The 14,972-nt window shown below is 39.1% G+C and overlaps 2 protein-coding genes across 2 annotated transcripts in view; one reads left to right on the top strand and one right to left on the bottom strand.

Annotated features, from left to right (window-relative positions):
* The window catches only part of gas7a (growth arrest-specific 7a), a 30,617-nt gene extending 27,060 nt beyond the window's left edge, over positions 1-3,557 (top strand). Inside the window, exons 11-14 of the mRNA XM_080487974.1 lie at positions 190-313; positions 966-1,045; positions 1,618-1,716; positions 3,181-3,557. Of these exons, the coding sequence (XP_080344100.1) occupies positions 190-313; positions 966-1,045; positions 1,618-1,716; positions 3,181-3,294 (417 nt within the window). The 3' untranslated portion in view covers positions 3,295-3,557. The remainder of the gene's footprint in view (positions 1-189; positions 314-965; positions 1,046-1,617; positions 1,717-3,180) is intronic.
* A 5,953-nt stretch (positions 3,558-9,510) lies between these two features.
* rcvrna (recoverin a) lies at positions 9,511-11,865 on the bottom strand. The gene is made up of 3 exons (XM_080488221.1): positions 11,385-11,865; positions 10,969-11,080; positions 9,511-10,886 (listed from the first exon to the last, which is right to left on the bottom strand). Exons 1-3 carry the CDS (start codon positions 11,763-11,765, stop codon positions 10,768-10,770), a joined length of 612 nt encoding a protein of 203 aa, XP_080344347.1. The 5' UTR covers positions 11,766-11,865; the 3' UTR covers positions 9,511-10,767.
* Between the last annotated feature and the right edge of the window lie 3,107 nt (positions 11,866-14,972).

The following is a 14,972-nucleotide window of genomic DNA, read 5'->3' as shown; positions in this document are numbered from 1 at the left end:
CAAGAGAGGAGCAGAGCCAAACTGTGTGGAAACGTCAGAGCAGATTCCTTCAGAGTTTTTAGAGGATTTCACATGTAGTCAGGCACAACTGTTTTATGGTAAATAATGTCTTTTACTTTACTGCGTGTGCGTGTGCGTGTGCGTGTGCGTGTGTGTGTGTGTGCGCGTGTGTGTGCGTGTGTGATGCAGGCTCGTAAAGCTCTGGCCGACCGGCAGAAAGATCTGGAGGTGAAGACTCAGCAGTTGGAGATCAAACTGAGCAACAAGACGGAGGAAGACATCAAGAAGGCTCGGAGGAAATCCACACAAGCAGGTCAGAGGTCAAAGGTCGACAGCGTCGAACACGGGAATTTCTGAAAGTCTGAACAAATACAAACGTTTGCAAATGATTTCTCCAAATTAAGACCAAAAAAACTAAACATAAATATATAGATGGACAAAAATAGAATTAAAAAGAAAATTCACAATCATGAAAATTTTTTAATTGTCAAGTCAACTTTATTCATCGAGCAATTTAAAACCATTGCAGCTTTACAAAAATAGACTAATAATAATAATGATAATAATATTAATAGTAATAGTAATAATAAAAATAATGAAGTAAGAAACATTTAAAAATACAGAAAAACAATAAAACTAAAATAATAAAATTGGCATTAATTAAACAGTTGTGTGACGAGCAGTGGAGCTCCTCCCACAACAGAAATAGCTCCGCCCCCTCTGAGCTTCTGTTTGGACCGTTTGAATACGAAAGAACTCAAACACATGAAAAGACGTACAGAAAGAATGTAAAACAGGTGTGTGTGTGTGTGTGTGTGTGTGTGTGTGTGTGTGTGTGTGTGTGTGTGTGTGTGTGTGTGTGTGTGTGTGTGTGTGTGTGTGTGTGTGTGTGTGTGTGTGTGTGTGTGTGTGTGTGTGTGTGTGTGTGTGTGTGTGTGTGTGTGTGTGTGTGTGTGTGTTCTCAGGAGACGACTTGATGCGCTGTGTGGACCTCTACAACCAGACTCAGTCCAAGTGGTTTGAGGAGATGGTGACGACCAGCATGGTAAAGCTCCTGCACTGAATCAAGCAAAGTGTGTGTTTGTGTGTGTGTGGGGGGTGGGGGGGGTCCTGGTCCTGGTCCGGGTCACCATAGTAACTACTTCTGCTGCACATGCTCAGTAGAGCCAATCAGAGCAGTGTTTCCTCTGTGGTGTCATGACTCCCAGTTCATATATTCTCCTGAGACTTGGTACTTTTATTTTGACAGTCATCATAATAACAATCCAACTCGGTAGTTTTATTTTGACAGTCATCATAATAACTTGTTGGTCTGTCCACTAGAACGTCCCTTGTTCTCTCAGTGTTGATGTTTAGAGCTTAGGACAGCACTGACTAGTGGCGCAACATGAAAACTACATCGTTTTCAATGTTTCTGCCGTTTCCATGGAGACAGAATCCATGTACTGGCCCAAGAGCAGTTTGGAGTTCAGAACTTTACCTTTCTGTTATTAAACCCCTCAATTTCAGGAAGGAGAATTTCCTGTGTGGACTTGTCTCCTGATGTCTCCTGTTGTTTCCCAATGTCTCCTGTTGTCTCCTGATGTTTCCCGATGTCTCCTGATGTCTCCTGTTCAGGAGCTGGAGAAGCTGGAGGTGGAGCGAATCGAGTGGATCCAGCAGCACCTGCGTCAGTACACCACCCTGAGACACGAGACGGACATGTTCAACCAGAGTGTGAGTGACACACACACACACACACACACACACACACACACACACACACACACACACACACACACACACACACACACACACACACACACACACACACACACGGATGACTGACGTTCCAGTCCACATTTCTTGTTTCAGTCTCTTTGTTTTGTCTTTTTATGGTCAGTTTTATTCTTTTTGCTCTTTTTTCTGAACCATTTTAGTTTTATATTATAAGAAAATTACTTCTGAGTTAATCCAGCAACAGCAGTTAAACTACTTAGTTCCCCTCACTCTGCTAATTTCAGTACCATCTATTTTAATTGAAGTTTCTTTCCCTCTGTTACTAAATATTCTAAAGTTTGTTTTTCACAGATTTTGTGACAATTTTTTTTTTATTATTTTTTCTTTATTCTTTTTTTATTTGAAAAAGGCAATAACAGTTTATAACAACTCCCATATATACATATACATGTGGGCGTACTAACAGAAGTCTGTCATCGACACACAGATATACAACAATATGTACAATTTGTACCTAAGAAGTCTTATGTTGGGATTAAAGGAAGATTAATTTGTAAAAAAAAAAAAAAAAAAAAAAAGGCAGAAATGGACACTTTATCTAAAGACACTGTAAGAATATTGGTCCTCAATCTGTGCAAACGACGAATTCTACTGCAAATACTGTTCATGATACTTCTTTTTCTGTCACTATTAGTTCTTCTTACAGGCTCAGTTTCTTTATTGTTATAGTTGGTTGTTTATTTTTCATTTATTTATTTGTTGATTGCTTTGATAGTGTTCTGCATGAAATTTGTTAAAAATAAATAAATAAATAAATATATATATATAATAAAGTTAAAATATATATTTTTTTAAACTTTATTTTTTAACAAATTAAAAATATTATAGAAATATAAAAAAAACGTTGTTTTTTTTTTACTATTTTTGAACAAAATTCATGCAGAACATTTGAACAATGGAACCAAGGGTGCTTACGCCTTCAATTTTTCTTCCGAGGAAAAAGTCTTCAAAAGTAGAGAGAAATAAAAGGAGAAGGTCTCATGAAACGTTGGGAAAGTCGTATAAAATCTACGCTGGTTGGGGATATAAATTCAATCCATTTATTCCATAGTCAAACTTATCTTTTAGGTAGCTCAACTCTTCCATTTGAAATATTTCCAGGATTATTCCAACCTTCCAGTGTCGGCGGATTCAGGTTTCGACACTTTGGAGTTTTTTAAAATTCTTTAATCATATAATCTAACATCAGTGCTCAGTCAGACTTATATAATAATCAAGCTTTTTTTAAATGATTTGAAATTCTCTGAGCTCATTTCTTTTAGATGTGACCTTTATCCCAGGAGCTTCGGTAGTGAAACCTGCGGTTTCTGCTCGATCACTGAAGTGCATTGACACGTCTGGAGTTAAAACCTAAAGCGAGTCCAGATCTTTTGACGGTTTTCGTCGTTCTGACGCCTCCAGACGGTGGAACCGGTGGACCAGCTGCTGCAGAACGTGGACCCGGGCAAAGACCGCGAGCTGTGGGTGAAGGAGAACAAGACGGGCGAGGTGCGGCCGGTGGACATGGACATCTAGAGCGTCTAGAGGAGTTGCTGGCGGACGCAGCCAGTTCACAGTCCCAGAAAGCCTCCGGCCGACAGCCGCCAGGGGGCGCCGGTGCATGTTGGGACCGCCGAGGTCCGCCGACCCCGCTCTGACCGCACAAACCAGAAGGAAACAGTCCGGGGAACAGTCACAGTACCAGCATGTTCCTCCTCAAGTCCAACCCCATCATAACCAACTTTAGCTTCTCCAATGCCATCTAACATATTCTGCTGTTTACCTGTTGTAAAGTTGAGAAAAAAACAAAAAAAAACAACTATAAATCTCTCTATATATATATAAATATATATATGTATTTTGGATTGTTTAGCTTCAAATCAACACTTTTTTTCCCGCTTGAGGAAAACCAAACAAAAAGATAGAGTCTGATTGTGGACATGACCTTTATTTTGGATACGGAAGCACATTAGAGTGAATATGATCTATTTTCATATTTTGCTGGTTGGTTTTGGCGTGAGATGCATGTTTTTGAATATCTTGCTTTTATTGTGTCTGGAGAGCTGCACAACTCGTGGGATCATGACGGTTGATTTTTTTGGGGGGGGGTGGTGGGGGGTATTTCTACAACTATCCTGTGTCTTATCATTAATTTCTCATGATTATGAAAAAAAAAAAAGTGATTAAAGCGTTATTAAGGCACACACTCAGCAGTTCAGAAACACGCCGGGCCTGATTCACTAGACCAGGGCTCTGCAGCCACACGTGGCTCTTCAGCTCCTCTGAAATTCTGTGTAAAATTTTGCTTTATTTTTAATTTTTTTTTAAAAATATCAAATTTCCTGCCTAAAAACAACGAAAGAAGGTGAAACTTTCTTTTCTTAAAAAATTACTAAAATCAGATAAAGTAGTTAAAACTGTGTAACAAAACCAGGATAAAATAATAAAATCATTGAAAATATATATTTTTAAAAGCTAATATAGCTAAAACTGTTAATACCAGTATGAAATGCAAATAAATGGCTAAAATAGTGCATAAAATATCTAGAGCGACAACTATCCATTTTAGAAAAATTGATCAAATAAGCTACCAAACAAAATAACGTAGAGTATATCTCAATTGTAACTCTTAAATATCATGAATACAATTTTTAAATTTTTTCACTTTAGCATGTTTTCCAGATTTTATTTGGTGGAAAATCAGAAAAACTGCTTTTGGTTGCAGACCGCTGCACTCTAAGATGTTCGGCACTGAGACCCCGTGAACACCACATTTCGTTTTAGAAAAGTTTCACATATACACGGCAACGTTTTGAAAACGGTTCATACAGAAACGGAAGAAGGTTGCAATTCTGACATTGGGCCACTAGTGGGTGCTGTTGTTTGTTTTTGTAATGAAAGCACACACACATGCAGCAGAGAACTAAGAGCTCTAAACATTAACAAGGGGAGAACACAGACATTCTAGTGGACAGACCACCAAGTTGGATTGTTATTCCGGTGACTGTCAAAATAAAAGTATGGACACGGTGAACATGACCAGTAGCACAACCTGTCATGGTCACCTTGAGCGAACAGAACCGACATCGTTTCTAGCAGATCGCTTCAGAAGTGTAACGGCCAATAACAAAATAACTTTGATCATTTTTAATGTAATAATGTGATTTTTTACAGTAATAACAGAGTGTTACGTATCCTCACTGAACATGACGACTAGTCCGTCCACAAGTCCAGGAGTCCGTGACCTTTATGAACAAAAGAGCAGTTTCCATTTAATCAGGAGCCACGAAATGTTCGAATTATCTGAAACGAAGGGAAAACTAAGCATTTATTTACATACTGAAAACTGACGTTACATTCATGATGTTTCTCAGCTGCAATTTACTTCTTTTTGTTTTAACTTTTTCTTTAAAAACATTTTTAGGAATTTTCCTCTTTTATTCAGATTTTTCCCACTTTAGCCATTTTAATTGTTTTTGCCATTTTATCTATTTCTTGCTGCTTTGCATTTCAGTATTATTGCTGGTTTGCTATATTAGTCATATTAACTTTTTTGGACTGTTTTGGGTGATTTTAAATTATTTTATCTTTTTTTATCTATTTTTTGAGTAGTTTTAGTTATGTTATTGAGTTTTAGCAAGCTGTTTTAACTGTTTTTCACTGGGAGATTTACACAACAGTGTTGTACGCACATAACGTAAAAATAAACTCAAAATATCTGCAGTATATTTACATGTAATTTAAGTATTATTTCATTATTGACTGCAGTTATTACATTTTGAAAAGTTTTTTTTAAATCCTACTTTAATAATCTAATAGCGTAATACATTATTGGCAAAATATTCTTACGTTAAAGCATCAAATATTACTCTATTACTGGATTTATTACATTAAAAATGGCAAAATGATTACGTTATTGGTCATTACATGAAGTTGCTTCCATTTACTTACCAAAACCAAATGACATTTAATCTGGTTAACGTGCAGTTTCTTGAGGATTTTAGTGAATCAGGCCCCTCGAGGAGGATTTGATCTCCGTCAGTTTCAGGCCAGGGTCTTTATTTTTCTTTTTGTTTGGATCAGTCCGGTGGAAAAAGGTGGTCCAAGTCACACTGAAACACCTTTTAGTGCCTAACGGTTAAAATACCTGGAATGTCCTTGATATCTTCTGCATCCGTGTACATTTGTACATAACAGGCTTGGATGTATGTTGACCGGAGTGTTTGCACTGTGCCATGTTGTTCGTTGGGTAAACGTACAGAAACTAACTTTATGGTGACGTGGGGGGGGGGCATGAAACAGCAAAAGAAAAAGAAAAAAAAAAAAGGTGGTAAGACTTTTCATGTGTTGAAGGATCCAGTGGAACAAAAGCCAGCTGCAGTGCATGTACAGACAGTTCCTGTTTCCTCGTGTTCGTCCGTCCGTCTGTCGTCGTCTTTACATTTCAATCCAGATTATTATTCCCACCTGCTTCGGTTTCCTCAAGAGGACGTAGGATATATATATATCTATATATATATTTAAAAAAAGCAGAGGAGTGATATCGGATGGGGACTGGTGCAGGTTTTAAATAGATTCTGTGTTGTAGAGGTTTTTCTCAGTGTGTGTCGATGTCGTGCACTTCCTGTGAGCAGCTCTGTTTCATTCTTCATGTTCCGTGGTGAACGTCTCCGGGGGCGTGGCCGTGGCCGTTCCCATGAGGTTCGATGGGAGGCGACCTCCGTCCAGAGCGGCATGCCAAGTAACGCAGCGTCCCAAATAAATCTCCTCTTTCAAAATAAAATGTCGTCGTCTGGGGTTTTCATGTGTTCGCCTCTACTACATTTGTGGAATTTTTATCGCAGAGCAGAAGGTCGTCCCGGGGTTTTAACCAACGTCCCACCGGCCAAACTCAAACTGCCGCCGGGTTTTAGGCGAGTGTCGCACCTTCGGATGAAATCAAGAGGAAACTTGTGGATGTTTTTGTTGATTGTTAGAGGTCATAACACATTGGACCTGTTCAGGTTAAAACGCGTCATTTCAGAAAGGTTTTGCGTTTATGTGATTTGAAATCGATGCGAGTTTACATGGGAAGATCAAAAACACTGAAAGCAATGTAGTTTTCATGTTGGCCACCAGTGGGTGCTCTAGGTTTACACGACAACATTTCAAGTTGAAAAGCTTAATTTTTGTGTTTTCCTTTCAGAAAAGTTTAGAATTTGCACGGCAACGGCAGAATTGTTGAAAATGATGTAGTTAGTTAGCAACTGAGGCCACTAGTGGGTGTTGTTTGTTTTAGTACTGAAACCACACACACACATGCAGCAGAGAACAATGAGTTCTAAACATTAATAATGGGAGAACACGGACATTGTAGTGGACAGACCACCAAGTTGGATTGTTATTACGGTGACTGTCAAAATAAAAGTAACCAAGTCCCACGAGAATACGGACTGGGAGTCATGACATCACGGAGGAAACATTGTTCTGATTGGCTCTACAGAGCATGTGCAGAAGGGCTAGTTACTATGGGCGTAACGGGCAACAAAAGTTGTTTTCAAAAGTTTGTGCGTTCAGTGGCTCCACGCACCGTTGTCGTGTAAACAGACAAAGTTTTGCATTTTCACTTGTAAACGGGTCGACAGTCTGCAACTGTGGTAACGTGTTTTTATCGAAATTTCTTATAAGTTATGAGCCTAAAATTCTACGAGAAGAAGGAATTCAAGAGATCATGTCTGGTGGTTAATAACAAATTAATATTCAAGTTTAATTCAAGTTTAAAAGTAAATCACCTAATAATCCGCATTATAATATCTGAGATGTTTTTTTTTTTAGAATAAATTGAGACACAAATGAACGTCACATCGCGTTTACGCAACTAAATTTCTAACTTCTAGTTTGGCTAATTGTAGCTGAATTATGTTCCTTTTGTCATCTTAACTTTCTGATATTGGTTTTTTTTCACCGACAATTTAGTAAATAAAATTAGAATTTATTTTACTAAATTGTCGGTCAAAAAGAAACAATACCTTATGGCGAATCCTATGATTCAGTATAATATTAGAAATAACTTTAGCGTTAGCTCGCGGCAGCATGTTTAGCATGTTTAGCATTTAGGTGACGGCACACACTTGTATTTGTTCGGTCAAATTTGTTTACTGAAAATAACTCAGGCATGCTGTTTTCACATCTTTTAATTGACTTTAGACCAATAGAAATGTTATAATGAGCACAGGTTAGCATGTTAGCATGTATGCTATGATTTCTTACATTTTTGGGAAGAAATGTCGCCGACCAGTTCTCATCGTAACTCACAGAATCTTTATAGTATCAAGGACGTATTGAAACCAGCAGAAAGACAGAACTTTATATGTGCATGAGAGTCGGTAGTCGCTTCTACTGCTACTAGTACCATCGTCCAATCACAGACACCATTGAGATATTTTTTTACACTTTTTTTTGGAAGTATGCAAGTTTATTTGACGTTATAAATGCTGAGTCTTATTCCATAAACATTTATAGCTACAGAGAAATGGAAAGTGTTCAGAGATAGAAATATATATAAGCTCCAGCTTTGAGTTAAAAAAAAAAATCCAAAACGATAATTTATAAATAAATATACATATTAAATGTTTAATCACTGGTTTTAATTGATGATCTGAGTTGGTATATAATGATACAGTTGAATTATGCAGTTTTTATTATTGCGAAACATGAAATTGAAGTGAAACGCTGATATACTTAAAGCAGTCCAGACCGTATTGACCGACTGGACGTCTCCACTGACCTTCAGCCACTAATAGGATCCACTGGTGCAGGCGGATTGTTAACTTGAGCCTTATTCTCCTCATAAGCAGCTCTCGCTCCGACTTTCTCGCCATCAATCTAATGAATGAATCCAAGCGTGGAAAAAAGTAGAACACCCGGAGAGTGTGGAAGAGGCGGCATGGAGATAAAGGAATCCACATTTTAAAGTTAGACTCCTCCAGAACTGTTAGAGAACATTAAATCACCACGGGAAATACATTAATATATATGGTTAAAATCCCAAGTATCATCAAATCATGTATATATATATATATATATATATGTGTTTCATTTTGCTAGAAATTAGTCTATTAGTCTGACTACCGTCGTTTGGTGCTTCTGTTTGATTCAGTTTAATTTCATTTATTCACTCTTATTTATTTATATTGTTGTTTTATGTTGTTTTTCGCGCTTTCAGATTCCCAAATGTAGCATGCAGTACAAATAAAATGCATTATTATCATTATCAATAATAATAATAATAATTTATCTTAAATCTATCACCATCCCAATGACTTAATTATTTGAATATTAATTTATATTTAAACGTGTGTATTACAAGAAGTGGTGGTATCGGTTAATGCTACTCAGCTAACTGGGCTCATTAGTCAGATTAGTTTAGCCTGAGTTATTGTTAGATTAAAACCAGATTAAATAGCTCCAGGAGAATCAAACATTCATTTAAATATGAGATTTAATCTGATGAAGTTATCTAGTGGAGTCCGAGGCTACAGACGAGGATTACTGCTGCTCGCTCCACTTTTTAACGTAGTTTAACCAAATTAAAGTGCTTAAAGATCTAACTTGTATTCAATGAATGCATTTTTCTGTGTGCTTGAAAGGATTATTATCTTAAAATTACTGACTTAAGTCTGACATCCTGACTCTTCTGGCTCACGTGTTTCTGAGTCATGCTAATAGGCTAAGCTAAAGACTACAAACTATCATATCATTCTATTAAGTTGTCATATTTAAAAATTTGCTTTATAGTCTGAATCACACAAAGTTATCCGTAGATTTGAGATGCTACACAAACAGCAGCTATTCTGCTTTTCTATTCTGCTCGCTGCATCTTTAGCTTAGCGTGAAGCTAAATAACCCAAGACGGCACTTAAATTTATCATTTCAAGAATCAAATACAATTAAATGTGCGTAAAATGACTGAAACTGAAAATCCACAGAAGTCTAAAGATAGTTTGTTTGCTTGCTAAGTTCATTAGCTGCTTAGCTAGCGTTTCATGTTTTTTTCTTTCTTGCTAAATACTTCAATTTAAAATCTTCATCCTTAAATCTTCAGACAAATATCACAAACATTGACTAAACTTTCCATAAATCTAAACTTGGTTTTACCTTCAAATGAAAATCAAAACATTTCAAACTTAAAGTAGTCTAATGTGAAATTATCTCCACTGAGGAATAATCACAAAAAGCAACAAATGTAGATATGCTAATTGGCTAAAATCAGTTAATCAATGAAAAATGTTTTCACAGGTACAGTGCTGTCATTTCTAAGGCAAGGTGAGATGTCAACAAGGCATGTTTGCCTTTACAACGTGTAATGAGCTTTAAAAATAACAACACAGTCGAAAGCAGTTCAACTTGGCAAAATTAGCTTCGTCTTACTAGTAACGTCTGCTCGGATTTAACTGTTTGTGTTTGGTATATTTGAATTTTGTCAAATTTGGTTTGTTATCTAATGCTAGCTAGCATTAACTAGCGATATTTACCAAGATGTTTGAGTTTTAGTTTTTAGTTAATTTGTTTAAATCAACATATATAACATTTAACCCAAGAACTGAATCAACGTTTTGTTTATTTATATCGTAAAATTATCAATTGGCTATCAGTTAGCTAGCCTAGTTAGCATGTTTTTATTTATTTGTATTTATTATTCAGTTACAGATTCAGTGGTATTGGTTGAAATATGACAGGATAACAGAAAATCACATGATCAAAATCTGGAGATACTAATTGACCTGTGAGGCAATGTGCTGATGTTGCTAACTGACTTAAGTTTCCGACTTTAAGAGCTAAATCACCGTTCTCAGTAAAAGACAACAAGAAAACACTGATTGGCTGGTTGCAAAAATGAACCAAAAGTGAATCGATCAAGTTAAAAAGAGAGAAATGAGGAAGAGAAGCAGGTTGTAAACAGGCGAGTGGAACAGTCTCAGAACCACGTGTAGGATCGATCGGGGCGATCGGATTCGTTCTGCCGACCGTCTACTGCTTCTTCTCTTTTAGCTTGTCCTTGATCTTCTGAGGTTCGTCGTATTGTATCAAGCGCAGGATGTCCTTGTTGTCCATGACGCCCTGAATAAACTCACCCTCCGAGATTTTATCTGCGAAGGAACACAAGCAGATCATCAGCATACGGCGTGACTTTTCTTTCAGGGTCTGGAAAACGTGCGTTAGGCGGATTACCGTTGTCCTTCTTCCCGAAAAACTCCCAGATCTTTTCCGCTCTCTTCTCCGGCGTGTTCTCGTCCTCTGGGAGGTTCTTCTGGTCGTCGACGGGAATCATGTTGAATATTGACTGCAGGAAAGAAAGTCGTCCCCTTTAATATTTTCCACATGAAATTCATTGTAAGGTAGTTTGGAAATAAACAACTAGCATAACCAAAAGATCGGAATTATCTCGGCTTAACAAACTGAATTAAAACGGAAAATCTGAAAAATTCACATTAACTGGTATTGGATCCCAAGTTTTGCAAAAAAAAAAATAAAGGCAGAATTTTGCACATAATATATGAAAATACCAAGAAAAATGAAGGTAAACTCAATAATCAGACGGTTTGAATGAACTCAAACCGAACCAAACGTCGTGAAAGTGAAAGTACCCGAACGATCTCCAGGATCTCGCTCTTGCTGATGGTTCCGTTCCCGTCCACGTCGTACAGGGCGAAGGCCCACTCCAGCTTCTGCAGCGTCTTCCCCCCGGACGTGAGGTGCAGCGCCACGATGTACTCCTTGAAGTCCAGCGTGCCGTCGGCGTTGGTGTCGAAGCTCCTGAAAACGTGCCGGGCGTACGCCGTGGGGTTGGCGTCCGGGAAGAAGCTGGCGTAGATTCCCTCGAACTGCTCCTTGCTGATCTTCCCGCCGGGGCATTCCTTCAGGAAGGACTGGTACCAGGAGCACAGCTCCGTCTCCGAGTACTTGGTGTTGGATTTCAGGTCTTCCAGAAGCTCCTTGGACAAGGCGCTGCTCTTGGTGTTCCCCATCCTGCCTGGCAGAAGGTGAGCGTTCTTCTTTCTGTCAGGGTGCTGAAACCTCTACTTCGTGTCCGACCTGCCAAACTCGCTCAAGGTGCCAAATTGGATTATGCTCCTCACTAGCCTAGATACGGACAGCCGCCTCCAAGATTAAGAGGATAACGGCGTCACGCTGCTCCGACACCTTTTGTGAAGACACAGTGAGTGTAAGCAGAGGATTAGAGGCAGAACAGCTGAACATCTGGGAAAACACTTCAACTGCTGCACATCAGCTAAACTTGGTAATGTAACAACCAATAATGTAGTAATTTTGGACATTATAAATATACAGATACAGTTGACATTCAGCAGATATCACAAACATCAACGACACAATGAAACCCTCTCTGACTGCAACGGCGCGCTGAGAACCCCCCTAATGGAACCCCGGCATGTTAATGTCACTGTGCAGTGGAGAGAAAGGGGGGGCCTCCATCTCAGAGGAGGGGGGGTTCATATTCATTCTTGAAACCGCCTCCAGTTCGCAGCGACATGTTGGGAATCCCCCTAAAGGGGCCCCCTGCTGGCTGCCTGCCATTGTAAAACACAAAAACACAAAATCACACAGACAAATCAGATATTTTGTATCGTGGGTTTTTAGGTGATTTACTTGAATTAAACTCGCGAAAAACCTGGATATGAATTTTAATTAAGCACTGGACAGAATCTGGAGGATGCCTTCTTCTACTAGATGTTTATTCTTATAAGTTATTTATAAGAAATCCTTATAAAAAAAAAAAAAGACAATCACATATTAACAGTTACAGACTGTGGACCAATTTACACATCAGTGTTTTCAAGTAATAACACAATTTTCTCAATTTTCGGAAAAGACGTTTTTGCTCAAAGCCTCAAAGCCCCCTATTGACTGAATTCATCTATTTTCGCCAAAATATAGCAAAGTATACAACGAGCAACTCACTTCAGGTTTTGTATTACGCTCTGTAACAAGCAATGTGATTGGTCAATCGATACCATGTGGTTTATACGTTTTGAAAGGCGGCCTCTGATTGGTTCATAATTCTGTGATTCATCCTGGTGCGTTCAAATGCCGGGGCAGAGCGGAGGAACTCGGACGGATTGTCTTTCCAAAATGCTGAAGAATTCTATCTGCAGAATCCACACAGACGGGACTTATTCTATGGACCCATGATCAATCAAATTTTTCATTTCCAAAATGTTGACACATGCTCAGTCATGCTTTTCATTGAAGAGTAAAATATTCTTTCCTGTGAAAATGCTGATTTTGATATAAGTATTGACAATCATGCTTGTTTCCTCACCAATTAAACTAAGTGTGACTGTGACATTCTAAGGCCTTGTGACTCTGAGCTACTGGAGGACTGCAGATAACAAATAGGATCTAATATTCAAGGTTTACAGCTGCTCGGTTTAGGGCTGCAGATAGAAGCAATGTGACGCTACAGGGGACATAAACAAGTACATGTAGTGAAGTTTGGATTGAGGTGAGTCAGGTACAGGTGTAAACCATCACCAATGAAAAGAAGCCATTATCTTTAACAAAGCAAGGAAGTTTATTGAACGCATCAGCAAAAACGTCAAGGAGAAAAGGAAAAATCTACCCGTCACAATGTAGTGTTTAGTCGTCCAGAATGCATTAGAATGCACCGTTTCAGGTCTTTCTGCCTAAAACCATCCCTGACATCATTTACATTTCTGCCATATCCGTGTAAATTCAAAGGTTCTGTGAAAAGGAAAACGCAAATAAATTGTGCTTTTACACTTGAAACATTGTCATTTAAACGGGGTCTTGGATACTGGCAGGAAACCCCCCTTACGGGGCCCCTTGCTGGCTTCCTGCTGTTAAACACCATGAAAAATGGAACACAAGCATTTTGTTCAGTTGATAGAAATTTCATATGGAACATGAATTCAATTGAAAAGGAAGCGCTGCTTCAGGATTTCATCAGAACATCTCGCTGAGTCTCTGGAAAAGCTTCTGCACCAATCAGTAACAGTCACGTCGCGGAGACTTATCCCTGTTTTGTTTTTCTAATGTTCATTCACTAAACATCCAGCATCAGCATGTTTCTGCAAAAAAAAAAAAAGATTCTATAACCTTAAAAATGGTCCAACATACTTTTACATAATGGTTTGCGGTTGTTCTCCTAAAATGCACAAAATCCTGAGTATCCCGCCCCCGGGGGAGGAGGCCTCACATCTGTCGTGAGTCGTCCACTCCAGCAGGTATTATGATGTAAAAAAGCAATGAGTCTGGGAAATGTTCACTGTACAACCGGCTTACTGCCTCATCAAGGGGAACGCTGCACGTTGTATTATACTACATGGAAGCTAATGTTTCACAATAATCTCTTTATTTCCCCGGGAATTACTCTGATGCTCCGACTCGTGCACTTCCAGTCCGGAACAGAGAGAGACTCCTCCCTATGTGCTCGTCCACTGCAGGGCAGGGACGAAGAATCCCGGGGAAACCGGTGGTCGTGGCTCTGAATTGTCGGTCTTAAAGTGACTCTACCAGGACAAATCTTTAAACTCTGCTTCCCATAAAGGAGCGATTCTGCCCAGAGAGTAAAGCAACAAACCAAAACCAGACCATCAACACTCATCTCCAACCTGCAGTTTCCCAAATCCAGAATCTGTATCCATCAAACTGTTTGGTTCTTGACTGACGCCATCTTGGGAAACCTGCCACAAGGGATTCTGGGAAATCAAAGACGGCGTCGCGGCAGCTCAAGCGAAAATATCCGATTCAGCCCGAAAAAGAAAAAAAAAGCGCCAGCTTTTCTCAAAGTAACAGACTTCAAGCCACGAGAAAAGTCAGAAATGTTGTGAAACTGGTTGTTGATGGTTTTTTTCCGGTTGCAAACGAGATGGACATCAACAACTACAACGGGCTCCTGAATATTTAGATTTTCCCCGAGTGGATTCTGGGAGAGGAACTTTAAGTCTCACCTTCAAGGACGCCCCGGCGCCGGGTGGTAAGCCTACGATCAAGATCAGACCGTGTCGGATATTTTAGGCGATCGTCGCTGCCGCTGCCGCGGCCTGTTTCTGTTTACATGTCGTGTGTTTGGTTGGAGAATGAAAGACCATGACAATAAATACCAACTAAGTACGAAAAGCTCCTGTTGCAAAATGATCAGCCAAAGTTGGCGTCGCTTTCCGAGCGTCCATATTCTCCTCCTGCTCCTTTCT

The sequence above is a fragment of the Lipophrys pholis genome, assembly GCF_963383615.2.
Source record: "Lipophrys pholis genome assembly, chromosome: 19".
NCBI classification, from domain to species: Eukaryota; Metazoa; Chordata; class Actinopteri; order Blenniiformes; family Blenniidae; genus Lipophrys; species Lipophrys pholis.
The sequence above is the reverse complement of the archived record's forward strand: the minus strand, read 5'-3'. Positions and strand labels throughout refer to the sequence as shown.